Source organism: Anolis sagrei, chromosome 2 (genome assembly GCF_037176765.1).
Source record: "Anolis sagrei isolate rAnoSag1 chromosome 2, rAnoSag1.mat, whole genome shotgun sequence".
NCBI lineage: Eukaryota > Metazoa > Chordata > Lepidosauria > Squamata > Dactyloidae > Anolis > Anolis sagrei.
The window spans coordinates 275,876,572-275,901,247 of record NC_090022.1 but is presented as its reverse complement, the minus strand read 5'-3'; the positions used below and the strand labels follow the sequence as shown (position 1 = coordinate 275,901,247).

The window sequence follows — 24,676 nt, the reverse complement described above, 5'->3', positions numbered from 1 at the left end:
CACATGCCCGGTGGTCTCAAGCCCCATTCCCTGTGGACAGGTAAACCACATCACATCACAAAACAGCCACAGCCATCAAAACTGACTAGCAGTCTTAACAGATGTTGGGAGCTAAATGAGAATCTAACCTTTTCTCTGTGAGCCATCCCTGTGATCTACAATGTATGGAAGAGAAGGAGAAAGACTATTTTTGGTGATAATTTCAAAAAAGTATATTTTGATTTATGCCAACAGACACAGGGCAAAAACATAAGCAAGCATCATTCCATCCGTTTCTTAGTGCATGCAATAATCAAACAGCAAGAAGAAAAAATGCAGTTATCCTATATGTTACACCAGAGATTAGAAAAGTTACTTTTGGTGGCTGGGGATTCTGGGAGCTGTAGACCAATTTTTCTGAACTTTTCCAAGCTTTGTGCTACTTAAGTAAACCCCTTCTAAAAAGAGTACAACAAATGTCAATTTTAAAAAATCACATTGAAAGCAGTGCATAAAACAAGGTTGGGCAGGTAATGGTATCAGACTGTTAGGACTGTTGCCTAAATCCTATTGTTACTCTTGACTAGAAAAAAAAATTCACTGAGTCAGTAGGATTTTCCTGTATGTTGACTCATCATTCATCAGTTGTTTGAATGACTCTTCTCTAGTCAGATTTCAGTGGGATTGCGATAAACCTCAAGAGTAACCAAGTGGAGCTGGGTGCAAAGGTTCTATATTGAGAATTAATGCAAGGATATAATTATATGACCCATAGACACTTGTGCTGACCCCCTCACTGCCTTTGGCAATTAAAAAAACCCCAAACAAAATCGAACTTCTAGAGGCATCTAGGAAGCATGATTCACCATTTAAGCACAGTCTCATTTCTGCACCTGAAAAAAGAAGCCCCAAACAGCATATTCTAGAAACTGGGACTGAGCATAAAATTTGTTAAAAGACAGGCTGCAGTTCACAAGGTGGATTCAAGCTGCCACATTTGTCCACTTTTGCATTAAGAAATTCTTCGTACAGGAATCTATTTTGATTGCCAGACCCTCCAACATATTTGACAGGGACAGTCCTTTTTAATACTCTGCCATCATAATTTTTCAGCTGCTTTTAAAATGCCCCAGTTTTTTATTTTTCCTTCTTATCTCCTTTCACACTTTGTCTTCAGTTTGCTCCCATTACTGCAAAAAGACATAAAAGTACCAAAGTAGTTTGCATTGATCGGACAGAAAAAAAGGAGAGTCGGGTCTTTCTCTTCCCAGTGGGCTCATGCAAAAGCAAATTATTATTATTATTATTATTATTATTATTATTATTATTATTGTTATTATTAAACTTTATTTGTACCCTGCTAGCATCTCCCGAAGGATTCGATGCAGCTTACACAGGCCGAAGCTTCAACACACAACACAACAGTACAATCTAAGCAAATCAAACAATTAAAAACAGAATAAAGCAAAATAAACAACAGGCACAATACACTAAAACACAATAAAACTGGGCCGGGCCAGAGAGTGGGTACAAAGATTAAAAGTGCTGATGTGACAGGAGGTGTATATAGGGCTTCTAGGGCAAGTGCAATGTGCGATGTGCAGCAATCATTGGTTCTGATAAAGTGCTTATGGGACTTGGTAGTGGAGATTTCCTAATCTGGGAAGACGCATTGGAAAAGCCTGGTCTTCAAATTGCTGTTCTTCCTCATTAATATTTTTTTGCTTTCTTGACCACATTCCAATATCATTTGTCGATGTGTATCTCCATTTTTATCCTTAAAATGTTGAAGAATACAGAATATCAGTACTGTGCAAAGCCTACAGTTTGGCCCCTGACTTTGGAATACCCTCCCCAGGGAGATTAGGCAAGCCCCCACACTGTCCTCCTTTCATAGGGATTTGAAAACCTTGATGTTCCAGAAAGCATTCAAGATTCAATAGTTTCTAGTTATACATGCCCAGTCCCTAAGTCGCCAAATAGTACCCTGCTTTGCACTTCATCCACTTCCCCGGCCCGATGGTACATTATTTACACTATTCCTTGCCTAGCCCTTTAATAGCTTAGTCTCCCCCATTTTAGAAATCTTGGTCATTATTTTTGTTGAACCTGGTCTGATGGAGCTCCAATGTAATTTGTTCTATTCTGTTATGTCTAGTCTGTTTTATCATGGCTGTTGTATTTTATGATGATCCTATTTTAATATGTTTTGTTTATAGATTGTTTTTGCTTTTATGATATGTGGACATCTTGTTCCATTTGTAAGTCGCCCCGAGTCACTTCAGGGAGATAGTGGTGGGGTATAAGAATAAAGTTGTTTGGTTGTTGTTGTTGTTGTTGTTGTTGTTGCTGTTGTTGTTACAGTGTTTCTGAGCAAAAATTCACTTCCAATACCTACATTGTTTTCATTTCAGCAGCATAGTACTGAGAGAGAGAGAGAATCATTACTACTCTTGACCATTTGAGAACTGGACACACCACACCAAGATTCACCAGGAGATCGAAACCTGCCTTCTGTCTACTGCTATATAAGACAAAGGGTACATCTTGGCAAGTCTGGAGATTCCAGAGAATGAAGTAATGGCTACAGGGTTCATGTGGAAATTGAAATGATAATGGCAAAGGCTGTATTTGCCTTTTATTTCTTGATCAAATGTGTTGATCCAAGGTAAGGTGTCCTAACGGCTCCAAAAATTTCAAATCAGCAGGAGAAACTGAAGAAATGCTGACAAAAAACCTTAGAGAATTGGCACAGTTTGAAAACAATAAATAGGTTTGTACGTTAGTGATTGTATTTAAAGGGAGCTCATACTTCATGAGTCATTTTTCATAGGAATGCCAAAGTCTTCTCAGTGGGGAGAGAGGGGAGCAAATGGTATAGCAAATTACTTTCTACTACATGAGCACACTCTATTTCACTAACATCTGGTTGCTTTAATGTTCCGTAGCCTCCAACCCCATTGTGTGACTTTTTTTTACATGCAACATTTCACTCCTTTACTACCAGTGGGATTTAAGGGATTTAATATCAGTCCATTTCCAATGTAATAATAAAGGCATGAGCAAGATAAGAAAGTCTGAACTCATGGATAAGATCTTCTTAGATGCTAGTATACAACAGGGAAGGATAAACACAGTCCTTAAAATAGCTTGTGAAAAAGGCTGCACCTTTTATGTATTAGTATTAGCTTTGACATACCTGCTTGTCTTCATGGGATGATTTTTGTCAGGCTAATGTAATCACGGTTTGATCATTATTCTTTTGAGTTCATGCAACATATTCCACATTCAGTCTTAGTGAGAGGTCAAAACTAGACCCAGGTCAGGACCTAAGTCCACAATGTGTTTGGAAATAGTGTCTAGAGAGATCTCAGATAATGGATTTCACCCATGCACAACTACCTAACTTTGGCCACAAGGGAAAGCAGTACAGAGTCCCAACAATAGTAAATTAAGACTTTTGTGCAGTGGGCTTGCATCAAGCCGGTTTATTCCCTAGTTTGAACAACCTTAGAGCCAGAGTGATGTGGTTTGAGCATCAGACTGTGATTCTGGTTTGAATCCCTGCTCAATGATGGAAACTCACTGGGAGACCTTGAGCAAACCAAACTTTCTGAGTCTTGGAGAACTCCAACTGAGCAAATCTTGTCAAAACTAAAACCCCATGATAGGTTTGTTTTAGGGTTGCCATAAGTCAGAAATGTCTTGAAGACAAAAGGGTTAGGTCTGTTAAAAGGGTCAGGTACAAGGAGTTGGAACAGACTTGTGTTCAATTCTTGGACAGTAAATTGTATTGAGTGGATGATTAAAAGTGACTTCTGTATTATTTATTTCAGACTCAGATCCTACTATTACTTCCACCTGCAGTAGATCTATTTAATCAATATGACTCCCTTACATTAACTCACAATTTGATAATCAATTCACGATGGGACTACAGAGTGTCCCAAAAGTCACCGTACATAGGAAAAATGGGAAATTGTAGCTAAATGTGCTTTTATTTAAAAGCATTCATTAATTACAAATATTTATAAAATATTATTTATGTGCTGTATATATGAAGGTATAGAAAATACAAAAATATATAAATGGAGCCATTGAATTTACCTTATTAATCTATGTGGTGACTAGATCTACGCTAATTGAGACTAACCAGCAGGATTACTAATTTAATCTCAAAGTGTTTACTATTGTCTCAGTAAAGATGACTATCAAAAAAAGCTATGAGCAGGCAGGATGGATCTCTCATACTTGGTACATCCCTATGTTGTTTAGTCAAATCTCATATTCACAGAAGTTACTGTTGGGGTATGGGATCAAGCCACATTGAATGAGCTTCCATGACACTCCAATGTATGTGTTGAAAGGGAAAGAGTGTCAGTGTGTGTGTGACGTGTGTGTTGGGGTCTTAACTTCCATTCCTTCATTAATAATTTTGTATCTGAATAAATGGAATAGGGTATTTAGTATTTATTCATTTAATTTTCTATCGTGTCTCCTAAAACATGTGCAGAAATGAGATCTTATTTTGGAACTTCTCCAGTGCCCTAGCAATCTTAATCTAGCCTTGCCCATCAATCTTAGCAAATATAGCCAATGATAAAGCACACTGGGAATTAAAAACCAATAATATCTGGATAGGGGTATAAGTCCTACCCTAGCTTTTTTATGGATCCTGTGTCCTAAAAAAACATTATTACTCTGGGAAACTCACTGCGACAAGGGGTACCAAAGTATGTCAAGTATGGCATGATTTGTGTGTGTGCTTATTTTTTGTGTGGAAGGTTTGTATACATCTTCCAGGACCAGTAAAGGAGATTACCAGTCTCTACTTCCAAGATTTTTTGGGATGGGACCACAATTCCACTTAAAGGATGGTTTGAAGTTAATATGGCAGCCCCTAGCTCAGGTTAAACATTGTGAACATTTCAACAGGAAGCCAAAACAGTTCTGGTAAAATTGCCAACCTTGCTTTCTACATACTGCACGTAAGACAGTTGAATATGAAAAATTTCATTTCAGCTGACACACCAGAAGGATTTTGAGTGAAGGATGGGATGAAATTTTATTAGGCAGGGAACATTTTTTTCATTCCCACTCCCACATCTTTACTTTCATGTACCTGGGCTGAGTATGTAGGTGTGTGTTTGTGAGGTGGAGTTGTGTTTTTCATTTGTTACTGGGCCTCTGTGAGCAGCAGTAGGTTTCTGTAAGAAATGTGTCTAAGAGTTCTGGAATCCCATAATTATAACTGTTTATACTTCCCCTCCCCCCTATACCCCAAAGCAAGCTAATGGTTCTGTGTGACATGAGAACCTCATTTATTCCATAGATATTGTTAAGAAGAGTGGTCATCCAATCCTTTATTTGCCAACCAAACATTTAATTTTTGTTGCGGGTGGTCCATCATGCCTTGTCAGATGCAATTATCACTTTGAAAAAACAAAAAACAAATGTAACACAAAACAAATGTAACCTCTCTCAATATGACAACAAGCATCTCGTGAGTCCCTCTCAAGTTACTGTATTTTAACTTCAACATCCCAAACCCCACACAGTTGGTAGTTTTATATGCTTGAAAACATTTTGTTCATCCACGAAACAAGACAAAAAAGTTAATGATATACATTAGCCATAATGCTGCATTGACTGCTTGACTTTTGTCATCTGCTTGACGTTTGGCTGGGGTCGTCCTGGTGAAATCAGTGCAAAAGTCGAGGCAATGATCAGATCACCAGGCATTTCACGGGTGCTTGTGTGGAAGTCCATTACAGTGGATTATCCCTTATTGTTGGAGGCTAACAGTAGTGTCTGGTGGTTTCCATGTCAATGTGGTGGTGATAGTGGTTTAGAGTTTGAACTCTAAAAGAGCTATCCTTGGTAGGCAATAGTGTCCACACCTTGCATAGTTCCTTCAGAGTTCTAAGTAATACCAGGGATGGATTCACTGTTTCACTGACATGGAAACTCCTGCCATCCCTGAAGGCAGGATTATTTTTAAAGGTTTAGCAAGTATAGCCTGAACATTTCCTATTTGGATGAGAAAACTTTAGAGACAGTCCATTTTAGGGGAGATGCAGGTATTTCCTTCTAAGCCACTCGAATAAGCTGCATTCTATATGAGAGAGATGGCTAGATGAAGGGACTCTAGAACTACTGTATTTTAAGCTTGATAGGGCAGGGGCAATACATTTTTTCATCAGTTATCATTTAAGCATGCTTAAATTGTAAATTGCTTTATTTTTTTTACCAATAGTTCAATATTCTTCCAATTTTGATTCCTTAATATCGTTTAGCTATATGTGTTTTATTGATATAAATTGAGTATCTCTTATTCTATGGGGGAAAAAGTGTTTTGGATTTTTCCAGACTTTAGAGTATCTGTGTTTGCATATACAGTTTGGAGTTGGACTCAAGTGTAACCACAAAATTAGTTAGTCTTTCATGTACAATTTACATATCTAGCCTGAAGTTGAATTTATGCACTATTTTAAATATTTCCGTGCATGACACAAATGTTATGTACACTGAAACATTAGAAAGTAAAGGTGTCATTTTCTCAGCTACCCATGTGAACAATTTTGGATTTCAGAATTCCAGATAAGGATGTTCAACCTGTCTTTAATTTGATCTCTAAAATTCTGAAAGTGTCCAAGTCTGAGGAAAAGGTGGATTCTGAATAAAATGATTGCTTGAAATATGAAACACAAGCACAATGTATACTTACCTATAAGTGCTCTCCACGTGTTCAGAGTAGCTTATGCCAAAATAATGGTCCATATCAGCCTCTTTAGTTGTAATCATGATCTCTTATCCTGTAACGAACGTAGATGTGTGCGCACCTTCAAGTTGCATATTGACTTATGGTGACTCAATGAATTTCATAGGATTTTCTTAGGCAGGGAATACTCAAGCAGTGGTTTTGTCAGTTCCATCCTCTGAAATATAGCCTACAGCACCTGGTATTCATTGCTGGTCTCCCACTCAAGTATTAACCAGGGTTGCCTAGCTTCCAAAATCAGACAAGATATGGCCCACTAAAATATTTAGATGGAGTCATTTCAGCCTTTATTGTTTTTGCAATGGCTTAATGACAAGTATTGTGTTAGATCATTACGCGCACTTCAGACTGATAACACCTGAGGAGCCTCAATTGCATTTGTGGTCCAATTCTGCCAGATCATCTTAGGGAGGCTCAGCCTAGTCTTGGAAGGGGAGGAATTCACCCCATCTCCTCCCCCACCCCCATTTTGGGATTCATGGTCAGATAAGGATAGGAAAATGCGCAAGCACTCTACTGCACATATGCGAATGTGGGGGAAATAACAGCTGGAGTCAGTGATACACCAATCCCTCCCATGTAGTGATGGATCATACCCAGTTTTCTCCTTTTTTTACAGACTCCTTCATGAAACACTGACTCAAATAAATTAACAGATTGCAACACCTGCCCTCCATTATCATCCTTCAGAGAGTTTATGTATTTATGTATGAAAACAGGGAAACAGTTTGAAAATCTCTGTACCACAATGCTATGATCAAACAATGACAGCTGAACTGATTTATTTTGTGACAAGAAATATCAAAAGACAAAACTGCAGCATCAATATAGTTCTTCGAATGCATTTTGATCAGACTTAGTATTAATAAAACTACTTCTGTTCCTCACTACAGACACTGCACAGAAGACATACACATTTATTTATTTATTTAGTGGAATACAATGTGAAGAGTGGGGTACATGTTGACTTGATGTACAGTTTTCTACTTAACTTGCTCTAACAAAATGAATCTCATTATGGTTATATTGACGAACTATCCACAGTTCTCTAAAATTAAAGAGGAAACAAAAAGTAAAACAAAAAATCATATAGGCTTTTTTTTCAATTGAACAAAGTCGATAGTATGTTTAACTGAAGACTGCATTTACTCAGTGTAAGCCGTGAAAACAGGAGCACTCTGTTAAAAAATATACCCAATATTGCATTTCAGAGCCACTGTATATATTGCAATAAATGAAGAAACATGTTGCTTTTTTGATTGGCTCTCAAAAGTTATATACACAGAAGATAATAGTGGCTGCAGTCCTCAAGTCACTTGCTTTGGAGTAGATCTGTTCACTCTAATGTGATTATTCTAGGTAGTATTGGAGTGGGCAAGGGTAGAGGAACACCAGCATCCACATTACTTTTAAGGGATTATACAGCTTTTACTTTAGGAAGGAACAGGACTTTTGTCTTAGTAGATCATATTGTAAATTCATATTTTCCAACATTTTCCAGATGAGAACTAGGACATGTGTAGTCAAGCAACATCAGAGTGTTGTCAAGACCGCAAAGGTTATTATAAAGAGCATTTTTGGACGAATTGACGTAACCCGAGGACAAAGGGGTAAGTGGGTAAAGGAGATAGGAACCCGGGCATTGTTAAAGCAGCCGAAAATGTGGGATGGCAGATGATTAATTGGAACCATCCTCTACCAAATTGTGATGGCTTGGGGATATGTAAATCTTCTTCTAAACTGCTTCAGGCTGCAGATGGAGAATTGATTGTTTGAATGCTCTCCTATGAAAGAGAACCACCATCTCACACATTAAAAATGAACGAGAAAGCTAGGCTAGTGCCTACTTTACTGACGTCTTGCTTTTTGTACACAGATAATCTATATCTTCATCTCCACCTATTCTTATTCCTATTGGCATTCTAAGGCGCTGGCTGAAGCATCAGGAATTTGCTATGTTTTTCCAAGTCTCCAGTTAAGAAGACAAATCTCAGAGTGAGCACCTCTAGAAGAAGAGAAGGTTTATGTTTGATATATGAGGTTGTGTTAAAGCTTGGGTATCCTTTCCAACAGTTTCCAGCTAGCTCCAGAACTGACTGGTGTTTTACTAGATGTTAGCTTGGAGAATTAGGAGGGGATTGGACACAGAGCTATTGATTAGTGGGGATATCTCGTCACCTGGAGCAGGGCAGCAAGTAGAGTGCCAGAGTCACGACCCTTGAATATCCCCCTTGCACAAGTATAATGTGGTGGAGGAACTGGGGGAAGAACATTGTGACAGGGTCTTCAGTATTCCCCAAGCACAGCACCTGGAAAAAAATGTGGATGTGCCATGTTTCCTGCAGCTAAGATTGAACAGCGGGATAGTCCTAGCAGGAATGGCAGTAACTGCTGTATTTGCTGGATATATTTTGCCCTCTATTTTGTTTTTCTCCTTGGGTCTGGATTGCCATGTCATCTTCATTTTGCTCATCTACTTCAATGCCTTCCATGCCCATTTCCAAAATCAGCTGGCCTAGAAACACTTCTGGATCTCTCTCAACCCTTCTCAGTCTCACCTCTATGACAATGAAAGGACACATCCCTGTGGCTTCACAAGAGTCTACCTTCTGGATTTCAGATTTCTCCCTAAAATATTAACTTGGGAACTTAACATCTATATACACACAGGTGATTGCCAACTCTCTCTCTTTCTCAGTCTCTCTGTTTATAGAAATGTATGCACACAAAACTAAAAATATATGTTATCTGTGTGTGTATAATCAGGTAAGTAGCAATAGATATAGTTGTGCAGAGTTGACTGTTTCTCTGAATATATAAGTAATAATTACTCATGATCTTAAGTGCCACAGTTCAGGAATATTTTTATCTAGTGATTTTTAGTTCTTTGAGTCAAGAATACATTAGAGGAGGAATTTTTCCATATTTCACATTTAAATAACAGTGGATAATCAGTGTTGCAATTTCTTCATGTCAAGTCACTGTAATACAGCAGACAGGACCTCGCTGGAAGACCTTCTCAGTAGGAAGTTGCCATGATGAGGGCTTTATATCACAAATCTTTTTGAAGAAAGAGAAGATTAAAACAGCATTAAGCAAAAATGGCAAAAGGCATTGCTGCCTTCCATTCCGAGGTAAAAACAGAACCTCCCAACCAGCAATGTGTTGATGATAGAAAGTAGCAAGAACCAGCTACTTCTTGTTTGGTGATAAAGCCCATTCAAGTCTATTGGCAGTCTGGCATGAAAGGTTTCTCAACTGACTACCCCAAATGAACTTTGTAATTTTCAAAAGCAAGATCTCTGAGGAATGCAAACACATATTTGATGCACAGTGCAGTGCACTCATGTGCAGGAAAATGCACATCTTTGATACTTAGTTTGATCTTGTATTTTCAGCTAAAATATTTCCAGTTCTAACTGTCGAATTGCAATAGGATCCAATACTAATGTTTGCCATTGGCATTAGTAGCACATATACTACATCCTAAACTGATGTGATGAGCTTTACGCCAGCTTTCAAATATTATCCTCTAAGAATAGAGTAAGACTGCCAATATTCATTCTCTCTCTTATACACATATAGGCTATTCTGAAGTATTTTGACTGAGTTGAAAGATGATAAGATTTGGCTCTCTTTTTTGACTAACTTTTTGGAAGATTGGGAAAAAGGGTAAATTTCTACACCAGATGGTATCAGCTCCACATACGTAATCCAGCTTTACTCTGAAAAGATATGATATCACAATTATAGGATGCTATATAGCTTTCCCCCCACAAACAATCAAGCAAATAGTTCTGTTTCACCATATTTGGGATCAGGCATTGAACTGAATCCATTTGGCTAGAAATGCACATTTGAGGACCAGTTCAACTTGTCCATTTTAAAACAGCAGCAAGAGTCTTCAGATGATGCATTATGGGAAGTTTTGTTCCTGTGAGGGACAAAAGCATCAAGGATGTTAGTGAAATCTGGCACGCAGAGTTCATGTTGTAACTCCCATGCATATCTGACCCTATTGATTTTAAGTGCAAAATTTTAAAAAGACAAAGTCGAGTTCCAAAAAAGAAGAAAAAGAAGGAAATAAAGCCAGAATGGGGATTGATATGAAACAAAAACCACCGCCCTAGATTTTCTTTTAAGCTTTAGAGATTCTCTAGTCTTGGCTACTTATATAAGCATTTGACATCTGTCTTGGTTGATCTTGTATACAATACTGAAAGAAGGAAAACGACAATCACATAACAGGAAGCAACAGAGAAACTCCTTCAAAACAAACAAAAAAAGAGAAGAAAGATATTTAACATCCTATTAAATAAATAATTTAGGGAGAAATACAAAGCCAGGGCATTAGCATACAAGGAGGGGACCATACTATTTATTTTGTTAGAACAGTTTTACTCTAATGTGCTTATATTTCTTAATCCTATTCATTTCTTCCACAACACCATCCCAGAATCTTCTTTATTTCTGCATATGATCCATGTGCTTCCAGTAAATGCTTGCGTGCCTCACTGTTCATTGGATCATCAGGCTTGAATGAGCAGTGAAGGTCTTTGATATGAGTTAGTATTCCATAAATAACTTCCACCGAACATCATTCAATACATTGTCTCATGTCCTTTAAGTTCTATCGGCAAGATGAATAATAATAATAATATTATTAATAATAAATTTGTTCACACTGGAAGGAGCTCCCATCCCATTTGATCCAGCTTGTGTCTTGATTATAAGATATGACACAGACCTAATTAGAAGTACTTCATGTGCCAGCAGAGAGCACAAAACCTTCAAAGGCTTCCCTCCTCTTTTCAATCAAGCAGACGTCTGCACTGTTTCTGCCTTTCCTCTTCAAGAGGATTACAAAGTATTTGTGACAAATGATCTTTGGTTCAACTGCTATCAATAGAACAGGTCCTTCATCTGAGGCTCCACGACCATTGGGAGAAAATGAGCTGTGGTGTTTTTCCTCCTGGTTTTCTGTCCTTTTCTTGTGGCCCCTCTTCCATTTAGAGCCACAAACATTTGCCTTCCATTGTGCTTCCAAATGAATGATGCATATGTATTGTATCCATTTTCTTCTATCCTCTCTTTTAGTTTACAGTCATTGTTAAACTCCCTCTGTTTGAAAAGAAAAAGACAACACACACACACAGAAGATCAGAACCGAACAGATGTAAGATCACTTCAGAGAGAACTGGCCATTTCCCTTCACATTGATTTTTACTTGACTGTTGTTGTGTGGTTACTTCTTTTACTTAGTTGTATCCTACACTACGCCTTCAGAGTCTGAAAGGGGAAAACTATGGCTAGGAGCATTTGTTTTGTTTTGCATCTATCTATGTCAAAACATTTGTGATGCACATAATTTATATTGATCCTAAAAAGGAAATGAGGGCAAAAGAGGCTACCAATTTCTATAAAATATGCCTATGCCATAATTTAACTAAACATGCAATATGTATCACCACTGTCGGGGACACTGGGACCACATGATCTGCATGGCTGTACTAATCCAAGTACTAACTGCTGTTGTGCCTATTCAAGGTCTCTGCTCTCTGAACCACCAGTTTAATGGTCAATGGCATCAGGTAGTGCGTTTTGAGAAAAGGGTCATCTTTACAGCCCCCTTATTCCTGCCAGCTATTGGGACCATCACAAGGAATTGAAAGAGGAATCCTCTTTCTGATTGCCATAGCATCACTTGTTTGGGGGGGGGGGGGTATGACTGCAAACTTCATTTTTCTTGTACCTTGATCAGCAGCTGAACGCAGGCAGTCCCCAGGTTACAAACATCAGACTTACAAACGACTCATAGTTAAGAACGGAGGTGAGACAACAGGAAGTGAGATAAATTTACTCCTCAGAAGGGAATTTGATTCCAGAAAGTTATCATGGGGAAAATGTGTTTCCTCTGAAGCTTTACCTCCAGTCCTTGTTTCCACAAGTCACTTCTGCAACAAGCCATTTTTTTCAAAATCCAATTATCACAGGGCCAGAAAGTGAAGTGAAATCTTCTGGACAGCAAAACAAACACCACAGGTATGTTAACCCTTCCCTAAGTTATTCAAAGCATGCATGCATGCACTAATATGTGTGTGTGTGTGTGTGTGGCTCGAGTTACACTTAAAAATGTCCCTGTTCTGACTTACATACAAACTCAACTTAAGATCAAACCCATAGACCCTATCTTGTTTGTAACGTAGGGACTGCCTGTATACCTCATTTTCACTTGATGCTGCTGCTGGTTGTTAAAATGAGTTGTTGAAGCTAATATGGGGAGGCTAATTCATCTACCATTATATATCTGATAAGTGTTCAGATCTCTTTCTGATAACAATAAATATATTTTTCCAACATTTGCATTTAAGTGTACTCTTAAATACAGAGTTCAGAAACATATCTGATATATTTTAAGCCAAGCATTAAGTTGTTGCATTGGCTAATTTTCAACTTTTGTTTTAATATTTGGAAAGTGCATATCAGGTCAGTTTATGTTCCCGTTCTTCAAGGCTCCTTAGCTGCATTCTGAATGAAATTTACAATCCCCAACCAGCAATTAATTAAAAACAACTACATACAGAAATTTATGTCCTTTGAAATTATACATTTAATGTTGCATCTAATTTGACCCAAAAGTCTTACGACATTGGCAATAAATTCAATTACAAGTCTGTGCTCTTCTTTTATTTTATAAGAGGGTTTTTATTTTATTACTCGCAATAAGTGAAAATCCGCAAAGTAGGGATGCTCCGCCCACTTGAGTGGGCAGAGTGTCCCTACTTTGCAGTGGCCTCCTCCTCCTCACTGACTCCACTGCTCCCCACCTCGGAGACCCCTTGGGCACCCAGCCTGGCGAGGAAGGAATGGGGAGCAGCTATACAGAGTTCCCTCAATGCTCCCCATGAAACAACAAGTCCACAATAAGAGAACCGCGAAGTAGTGAGGGAACCCTGTACTATGCACAATTTGCTTTCATTTTTTTAAAAAATCAATTGATCACAAGCGCAGGTTGCACGTAATTTTAATCTGATTCCACTGGCCTGCTTTCCTCCCCTATAGATGTAGAATCCAAGTCTGCTTTAGCTCTAGCATCCTTTCCCATGAAATGGACATATCACAGATACATATAAAGAACTCCAAGGAAGTTCAACTGGGCACCAAACTTATGGGTGGATTTTGTCATTATTGAGCTTTAACACATGTTTTGCACATGGCTCATATCTTATTGAAAAACTATGCTGGAAATGTCTGTGAGTGTTAGAAATTTTTTTATTGAGGCTATTTCTCATATCCATCTGCATATAAATGCCAAACTGCTATACCATACCAGTCTGAGTTCAACCATAGGAGGTCTTGATGAAAATGAAAAGTCTCACTATATATCCTGAAACCATGTGAAAATAACCAGTAAATCATGATTTTGGTGCAAGGATACAAAATGTTCTGCATAGCATAGCCAATAAGGAAAAAAATCCTGATATTTCCCTTGCTGGTATTTTGATCTCAAATCCAGTCAGCAACAGTAAATCATGACTGTGGATCCTACTGTTCTTGTAGATATGGGGGCCTTTGGGGGGGAGAAACAGATTTTTTTGCTAACAGATATTCCTCTATTTGACTTATGGGTAAAGGAAAGAAAAATCTGAAAGTCTGTTCATGCTTCCTACTATTCTAAGGGCTATAAACACTGAACTGCTTATTTCAATGACAGCAGGCATATTGCATCAATGGCACTTGCATTTATTTTACCAATTTCCCATTTACTGACTCTGTCTACTGTAATTAAGTTTAAGAACTGGATTACAGCCTAGGTTTATACAGATGGATGTAGAAAGTCAAAAGGTGGGCATAAAAGATTTATGAATTGTAGAGTTGCATAGTTATAAAATATATTATTCATTCATGTATAACTCTAGAAAAGGTTCTCCTACCTCTGCTTTATGTCAATTTATAGAATGATTTAAATAAGAAAATTAAACATATGTATTGCTGTGATACACATTTATGTATGATTATGTCATACTGAAATCAGTAAGGACCTCATCACATGAAGTCGCCCAACACAGATGACAGTGGGGAGATTTACCAGACAGCATGGTGAAACCAGAGGGCAGCAGGGGAATCCATTGCCCCACACCTTGTATCACTCGGAGTGAGGCCTTTCCCATTCTATGGGGGGAAAGCTTTGCTGCCCAGCTTCCCTCTACACTCACCCCATTGCTTGCAAAGAGAACACAGGAAGCCTCCTATGTTCTCGTTGCTGTGTCCCATGACACTTTCCCCACAATTTGGTTATGGAACCCCACTGGAAGTATCTTTATGTCATTTGATGGGATCCAGCAGGCTCTGTCCCTGAACTGTGGTGAAAGTGTCGTTGGATGGGTAAATTTGCCCATGTGATGAAGTCCTAAGACTCATTTTTGAGTAATCTTTCATAGAGCTGGAACTATCCTAAGTAAGACTCACTGAAGATTTGACCTGATATATTTTGATTATACAAAGCACTTTTTGCAACTGTGCTACTGAATCTTGCAGTTATCATTGTAACACTTACAAGTGTGTCAAGAACCTAACAAATTCCTCCCAGTGATGGTCACAAATCAGCTCAGAGGGGGGAATAATGGCTTTATTATTAACCACTGCCTTTCTCCTCCCTCCCTTCCCTCTCCTCCTCCTCACCTATCTCACCCCCCCCCCCCCAGTTTGGGTCTGAAGGGACAGTATTCACCCAGGGGCTCAATTTGTATCACTTCTCTTTTGTTATTATTAATTTGGATTATTCAAATGCAAGTATTTTTTTCAGTTTTGTCAACTGCAGTTTTGCCAATCTCAGATCCAATACCACTGCAGTCATGCTTTCTGACTGTGCTATGTGATCCTATGCTACTATCTTAATAGAAGAAACCTTAGTAAGAAACTGAAGATATTCTGCACCTGAGAAAATGTTTTTTAAAACACTTCAATAACATTGCAGCTGAGTGCCAGCTTTATTTTAAAATGTCACATCATGGTTTCCAGGCTGTGTAGCTTCTGAATGACAGGTATTTATTTTTATGGGAAGCTCTTATATTTGTTAAGACTTAATTCAAGAAGCAAATATAAACATTTACTGAAAAAATTAACACACATTTTTCATTATCCCAGATGGAGAAAGAGAACACATTTTCTCCAATTCAGCTGCTCATAGGAGTCCCCAGTGAGGTTTTTCCCCTGTGCAAGAGGGAAGGAGTGAATAGTATCTGGAAGGAATGGACTATATAGCTCAATGGCAGAACTCTGAACCTGCAATACAGGAGTTCCAGGTATCTGCATTAGTAGCAGATATTGAGAAACATATGCTGTCAATAAACCAGCAGAATTATGTAGAGAGTGGACAAGGGCCGTAGATCACATGATATGCGTGCTTAACATCTCAGGTTCAGTCCTTGAGCTCATTCACACTACATAAGTATAATGCTACATTCCATTTTAACTGCTATGGCAATATTCAATGGAATGCTAGGAAGAGATGAGACATTCTCAGCCAGAGGACTTTGTATTACAAATCTAAGGAATCCATGGAATGATACCAAGGTAGTTAAAGTGGAATAATGGTGCTATAATTGTATAGTGTGAATCGTATAGTGTTATCTCCAGGTAGTCTGGGAAGGATTCCTACATGCTTTGTTGGAATGTCAGTGTCTGCCATGCAAACTTAGCAGGTTATTAGTAAAAAGCAAACTTAAGACAAGAGCAAATACAAATCAACATCTTCTGGAAACTAAACTTTCTTCCTGCCCAATTTCCTAAATGTGTTTTCCCCAAAATAAGTCTAACCAAGGACAACTGGACTATGTATGTTTGAGCCCTAGGATGTAGAATCAAGAAAGTGAAATATACTTACAGATCCATAGACTTTTCCATTCTTGTTCATGGCTAGATAATAATTGCTGTTAATGGATTTCACTGCCACAACTCCAATGTCCACAGATGTTATTGCCAGTATGCCTACAATACAAGAAAAGAAGGAAAACAAGAGTGGTTTAGGTCTAAGACTTCAAATCTCATAATTAACGAGGGAGGGAGAGCAGAGGATTTCATGGGTAATAAATATGATAAATAGTGAGAATTAAAACAGATCTATTTGAACCTTACTCAAATCCTGTTAATATGCAGGGCAACCTACCAACCCACCAGTTTTAGAGACTTTCACAGCAAGTATATACACAAATGTTGTTTCAATTATGATGTTTCCTCTCCTATCCTTGTGCTTTAAATTCCATAAATATTGAAACAGCTCAAACTCTTCTTAGTGTAGATTTTCACTGAAATTTATCAAAAGAGACATCTAAACCACAGCATTAAATTAAATCTATAGCATATGTCAACAGAATGGCAGATTCATCCCAACAGGCAGAAACAGTGGTAAGCACTTTCTTCCTTATTCCTTATAGGACATTTAGATAAAAACTAAATCTCTCAGCCGTATAAAGCTGATACATTCACTTTTGGCAAGTGTGTTTGACATTCTGGGGGTATGGTTAAACTAAATCTGATGTCCCACACTGTCGTGCCCTCTCAGATAACATAAAAACCACACCGGTCTGTTTGCAATAAAATGTGTTTAGATTTTCCCCGCTGAAGTAACTACGGGCACAGTTTCATTGCAACTTGTGGGGGAATGTTCAGCTCTTCCAAATGTATGTACGGAAAGCAGATTTGCTCAGTTCCCTCCTCCTCCCATTGCACTGTATTGGTCACATAGACTATCCAAATATCAAAGTAGCAAGAACCGATTTGCACTATCCTTTGGCTTATAGCAAGGAGCAGAGTGGTTGTGCATGATAGCTTTTTTTTATTGCTACTTAGGTAGTCCTAGCATTTTCTGGCCTTTGCTGCATGGTTTGCAATATATGACTATCTGGCCAGAGGGAGATAAATATTAGAAAACTCTGTAACTATCTGGTCAGAGCCAGAGAACTGCATCCAACTCAGAAAGAAAGATGGTATACAAATGCAACAAATTAAAATGCTCCTCCACAAGCCCAGAGATATAGAACATCTGGTGCTTAGCTATTTAGATATCTATAGGCTGTGTGTTTTCACCAGTCTACATGTAGTGTATCATTAGACAGGTTATACAAAAACTCAACTATTCCACGTTGCATGGGTAGCTGAGAGCAGGGAATATTTTTGAATTGAGTTGTTGTTTTGAATATCTTATGATGTTTAGCCTTTTCACTTTTGAGTATTTGAATACTGGGGAGGTCTTGCTCTCGGTCCTGCCTCCATTGCAGTCGCGTTTGGTGGGAATGAGAGACAGGGTCTTCTCTGTGGTGGCCCCCCAGCTGTGGAACTCCCTCCCTAATGAGGATAGATCTGCCCCCCCCCCCTTTCTGACTGTAGGTCTCTCTGACCTACAGTTTGTAGGTCTCTCTGACCCCACACAGACACCAGGTGATAGGGGAAAAGCTTCAGCAAGCAGACTGCTACTGAGCCCAGAATGACAATACCATAAATGGAGATTGTTGTTCAATACTTAATAAAAATAAGACATCCCCTGAAAATAAGTCATAGTGTGCCTTCTTGAGGAAAATAAATAAAAGACAGTGCCTTATTTTCAGGGAAACACGGTATGGGTGGAAAGAGTATTTCAAAATATTTTAAAAGTTTTTTTAAAAAAACCTCAGCATTGTTGAATACCAGAAATCCTTGGCAAGGAAGGTCCTAAAACAGATGAGAATCTTTGCAGTTGAGGACAAGTACTCAAATCCATATGGTCTCCCCCTCTCTCTTTGAACAGAAAACAAGTTTCCTATGAAGAAAACAGCATTTTTGTGTAATAGGTGACATTCTGTTTTCTGTGCAGAAAATGTGCTTTTTCTGCAAAGGAAACTTGCTTTCTGTACAAAAAGGCCACATGCAACTGTTTGCACATAATAAGTCCTCCTAATGACTGTATTGGGATTAATAATATGTTAACAAGATAATTTATATGACTGAAACAGTTGACAGCAAGAAATATTAAGAGAAACAGTTGTTGTGCATAAGACAATTGTGATTTTATAATAATCATACACATGAAAGCCCTGAAAGTACCTTTCTGAATAAAATCTCATCATATCTGACAATATGCCTAGGGACAGGACCTTTGGCCAAAATTTAAACTCTAAGCTTCTTATTACTTATTGGGACATTGACCTGATTTTTAGGCTTACAGTGTGATAATAATTAAATGTAGAAATTTGTCCAAACTGCATTTACTCAGGGCTTAGTAATTTAATAATAGAGCCAAAGAAGTTTAAAAATTACAGCAGATTTTTGTTTTCAGTTACATTTTGTATAGATGTTGTGAAGACAGTATGTACATATGTGTGCATGTTTGTTCGAGATTGAGAGAGATTCAAGTTTAATCCTCAAACAATAAAAGAATCAATTTTGACAGGCATAGGCAATTAATGTGGTCTATGTGAAAGGCAACAGCCAAAACATTTTCTCTTCCCTTCTGCCACAGGATTTGTGAACTTAGTACCATGCTTGGCATCCCTTCAGCAATCCAACTAACACGTACCAAAATAAGGGAGAAAAGCAACAACAACCAGCTCCTGCTCCAAACCTCTGTTGGCACGCTGATGTGAACATGCCGCTCCCAGTGAGCATGACTTGTTCCATGCATAGCTGGAATCAGCTCTGTGGCTTTCAGTCAAGCTGTTCAGGCAGAGTTGTGTCTGATATTGTGGTGAACAAGAATTCATGGGAAGTGTTTGTGTACACCAAAGTTTGCTGTACATGCAGTGAGCATCTGGGCTGTAATACAACAGAGCTTGACAGAAAAAAAAAGTTAAATTGGAATCAAATCTCTGCCTAATTGTAATATACTGACAACTCTCAAAGTTGTATTAGCCAAATCAATGAGCTCTAGTGTCAGATCCACCAAATGAGTATTGATTTTAACAGTTGAGGATGGTGTGTTTGGTTTTGAGAAAAGAAGACTGAGAGGGGACACTATAGGCATGTTTAAATATTTAGAAATGATGACATATTGAGGATTCTGAAAATATGCATAATTAATAACGTGGATGAATACACTTTCAGATACAAAATTTGTGAAAAATGCACACAAAGTATGTCAAATTTCCTTATAAAAAAAGAATATGGAAACAGGACAAAATGGCAATGCTGGTGGTGAACTGAGAAACTCAACAAGAGTAAAACTGCTAACTTTTGACACTGCTATGTAGAAACTTAGAATTTTGGGTACCAAAGGTAATAAATTGCCATTATGGCTATGAACAATTGGTAACCTTAAGTCACTGTTAAAATTCCTGGTTTATGATCATCATATTACCACGTCTTGATTTGCATATTTTGATTGAAACTTGTGAAGTACTATTTTAATTCACCCAGTATCCCGCAGCTGCTGCCTTAACTTCATTAGTAAATTTTAGGTTTCAGTCTTATGAAAGAAAGAAATAGATCATTCCTGATTTTAGAATTACTCATATTCTTTAGATCCCTTCTCCACTGGTACTGTTCAGTTCTTTGCAAGTGCCTGCAAACATGGATTTGCAGAAGACCCACTTCTGTTAAATTGTGTACACTTCTCTAAAGTTAGTAACTTTCTCCAAATCTTGTTACGGTGAATTTGGTAAATCAATTACATGTTTCATGAGGACTTATTTTTGGAAATATAATGGTAACTTATTTGCAGGGCCTTATATTTAACATTTTTTCTAAAAAATTAGTATCTCTTGTTTTTCAGAAGTAACAAGAATGGTTACTTTTTGCTATATCTGAGTTTCTTTTACTCAACACCATAAGCCCTTTCTGGACCATATTGCTCTCCAACCATCTACGACCTCATCATATGAGGTTTCCCCCCCCATCCTAGGATGCTGCCAAGATGCAGCCGGGGAATTGTCCACCAGAGCACATCACATGACGCAGGTCTACTTCTGGTTGGGCTTATTCCTGCCTCTGTGCATGCTGCGTCTCGGCCACATGCTAAGAGGCAGCCCTGAGAACACAGATAACTACTTGTGCACTCATTGAGTAAGCCAGAGGTAGATGGGAGATGGCATATGATGATAAGAGGGTGATACGAGGTGCTGCCTGATGGTTTCCCTTGCTGCCCCATAAATTCGCTGCCTGACCGATTCCCCCACTGTCCCCCGACTTAAGGACATCCATGTAATGATGTCCATAGTGATGTCAGAACTCCATAACTAGAAAAATGCCACTTTGGGGTGTGTGTGTTAATGACAACAGCATTTATTGTAGTTGTATCATAATGTTAGAAAGAAGAAATAACTGGAAATAGACCATTATTCTTTCTAGTTACTTCCAAGTGCTGAGGTCACTTGGGTGCTCTTTCGAGGAAAGCAGATGGATTGAACAAATTAAATCTGAGCTAATTTTTTCCAGCAAAAGGCAAATTGAACTAATTCTTAGACAAGAACCTCATGTAAAATGGACTCCAGAGCCACTGCTTGTCAGAATCGCCACATGTTTCAATCATCTTGAGTTGTGGAATGCACCAAATGTTCAATTCTTACAGACAGAATGGGGCCACTTGATTTCTGGTTCATTAAGATGATAGATATCATTGCAACTTTCAAAAGGAAAAGAAAATTTTATCCATTTTAATCTAGCATTATTTGTTACCTTAATTTGAAAGACAGTGAAGGGAAATGGGAGGGATGTACCAAATGGTCCACTCAACCATTTGTACTGAAACTCTCTCTTGGAATTCTAGAGCCCCCCCCCCTTACATATTGCAGGTCACTACTTTTCACTATAGCTACAGATGACATATTTTCCTGGTTTGTGAATGATAGGATTTTGTTCCTCTCCCCATTACACAACAATAGGGACAAACATAAGCCATTATTTTATAGGAATATTTTTTTTGTTGTGGCTTCTGTTGCGGTGCCAGATTGGATTAATTCCTCATTATATTAGCATTTTGAAGGAATTTTATTAGTTTATGCTCGCATGATTTAAAATTCATTTATACATTTTTATCATCATATGCCTGTGAGGATTGCAAGAGACTAAAATAAAATGCAGTTCCTAGTCCAGTAAGTCTGTGAAACCTTTCATTTCTGGAGAGCCTTGCTCACTGACTGCTGAAGTATTAACAGAAGATTGTACATATTAGAATGGGCAAGCAAAATATTTTGTTTTTGACAAGTTCCAAGAGCTGTTCAATAGTGGAACTTTCTGCCTTGGAGTGTGGTAGAAGCTCCTTACTTGGAGGCTTTTAAACAGAGGCTGGATGGCCATCTGTTGTGGGGGGAGTGCTTTGATTATGCTTTTCCTACATGGCAGGGGGTTGGACTGGATAGCCCATGTAGTCTCTTCCAACTCTATGATTTTAAGATATTTTTATATACAAGGCAAAAACTTTTCTATTCTCATATAAATCCATTATATCCATATTTAAGAAAACAACAAAAGTACATATTTAGAAAACCCAGAACAGCTTATCAGAAGTAAAGTTACAATATTTATATTATATGCCACAGGAATTAAATCTGGATGTGCTCCATTATGTTTGTTGAAATCAAGTCAGATAAAGTGTAACGCTAAGTGTATCAGATTGTTGTAAGGAATGTGGACACAGTGGTTTTCAAGGTCATGTGATGCCAACTCTCAAGAATAACAATGGTTTTCATATCTGAATTACTCTTATTTTTACACAAAAACCTTTTGGAGTATGCCTATAGACTTTACTAGTAATGCTAGGTTTAGGTGAGCTTTAACTACAGATGATAAAGAAAGGTAGGAAATGAATAGGTGAATAACACTTGATTTGAGAGTGAGCTCAGATTTCTAAGTAGTCGCTCGATTCCATAGTAAACACAAAGCCCTATAATTGGCAGAACCAGCAACGGCTATTCAGGTCTTTTGAGGAATTCTCCTGGACAGCATGCAGCTTTTTTTTAAAAAAAAATCAAAGGACATCATACTACACATACTACAATATTCTTGCAAGGTGAAAAGATGATCTTTAATGTTTGATTTGTAGAGTATCCCTCAACCCATCTAAAATGATCCAGATGGATTTTTACCTCTTTGGGAAAATCTATATGGGCAAGAAAAGTCGGATCTACCTCAGTCACTTCTGGCTGTTCCCACAATATTCACCGACTTCTGGGAAGTAATGCAAGTTTTCAGGGTTAAACCAGCTTTGGGTCTACGGAAACTTCAGAGTATCGCATCAGGTCTGGTTCGAACCAGACTATTGACCAGGACACTGGTGCCATAACCCTTTCATCAGTGAAGGGCAAGGGGATAGATCGTGCTCATACCACTGCTGCTCCTAGCCAGCCCTGGAGCACCATGCAAACTCCTGGCCATCATGGTTACCCAGCTCTGACATTGGCCAGAAAGAAGTGGAGAAGATAGCTCCTCTCCTTCCTGGTTGTAATGAGTGCCTCAGCTGGCATCTAAATAGGGAAATGTTTTGTATAATATTGAATTGTGGCATCAAATTGTGCCAAATTATGTAAGCTGCTCTGAGTCCCCCTCAGGGTGAGATGGACAGGGTATAAATTTGGTAAATAAATACATACATAAATAGTCAAGACATTGCACAGTGCTCTGTGGCTGGTGAAGAGCAACGTCAGCAGTGAGGATGGTGAGGTGATGTTCCAGCAGGGCTAATGAGGTCTTGGCACAGCTGCACTTTGTGGTTGCCCATGACACACCTCAGTGGGTTTGGCCAGGCGTGTCTGGCCACCCTGGGGCCAGTGTGGAGCATTTCTCCTCTAGGCTCTCTGTGGATTTAGTAGCTGGCCAGCTCAATTAAAAATACTCCAAAGTAGAGTTGCCTGGGGAAGAGAAAATGCACTCTTTCACCTCACTCTTCTGCATGCAATAAATGTAATGGAGTTTAAACTTTAAATATACGATAGTTAAGTTTTTTATAAATTAAAAAAGTATTTAAACACCATGGTGTAAGGTAATTTTATTAGTTACACAAGAAGAAGGCTTAGAAATTAGAAGATTGTGTTTGTAGGCTTGACACACTGGGGCTTATTTTAGCAAAGTCATGCACCTAAAAGGGGTATTGATATCACTATTTGTTCCAATGGAATATAAGGTTGTTTTTTAAATGGTCTCACCATTTTCTACCATATTCACAATTATTCACAATTATTCCTTTTGCACATTTCTCTACTGTATGATTTTACTGGTTCGCCATACTAAAGTGAACAGAAAAGTCTCTGAAAATAGTGTGACATTTTTCTGTAATGCTTGCCCACCTCAAAACATGGTTCCTGCATGTATTATGCATGGTTCCTGCATAAATCTCTCAATGTGGTTAGTTTGCTACATGTGGAAGCAAATCAACACTGGGAAACATTCCAAAATCACAGTCCCCCTAGATTTGAGTACTAGGATACTGTCTATCATTTCATTTGGATTAATTTGTAGATTGTGAATAGCTCCATATATACAAAGGAAAGATCACCAAAACTTCTGTCTGATGATGGATGAAAATGTTTTACAATTCTGGAAGATGCCAAAACCCAGAGACAATATGTTGCAGAAAGAACGGGGATAAATGAGTTCAAATTCATTCTCCGCCACAAAGTCTAAAAGCACTATGTCTCAGGCCAAGCTGCACCATGGGACTGTTGAGTAAATAAAATGCGTTTAGTTCTGGTTCATTGTATCCAGCTCATCAGATGAAAAGTGAAATATGAATATGACAAGCAAATACATGGTTCTGATAAATCTTGAGTGGAAAAACCTTTCTTCATATACATTTAAAAGATAAGTATAGGCAGGGATGAACTATTTTTTTGCTGACTGACAAAGATTTTGCAATTCAGACAGGTTTTTGCTAAATGCTACTAAGAGAGCTTTAACTAGATAGGTAACTTTTCAATACTGCCTTGGTATTACAATTCATTATGCTTTTAA

The 24,676-nt window shown here is 38.2% G+C and overlaps 1 protein-coding gene across 3 annotated transcripts in view; it reads right to left on the bottom strand.

The window, feature by feature from the left end:
• Positions 1-7,512: 7,512 nt before the first annotated feature.
• The window catches only part of FGF10 (fibroblast growth factor 10), a 152,867-nt gene continuing 135,703 nt past the window's right edge, over positions 7,513-24,676 (bottom strand). For all 3 annotated transcript variants that reach the window (XM_060761464.2, XM_060761463.2, XM_067464611.1), the window contains exons 3-4: positions 16,647-16,750; positions 7,513-11,881 (exon numbers count right to left, since the gene is read on the bottom strand). In XM_060761464.2, the coding sequence (XP_060617447.2) occupies positions 11,663-11,881; positions 16,647-16,750 (323 nt within the window). In that variant the 3' untranslated portion in view covers positions 7,513-11,662. The remainder of the gene's footprint in view (positions 11,882-16,646; positions 16,751-24,676) is intronic.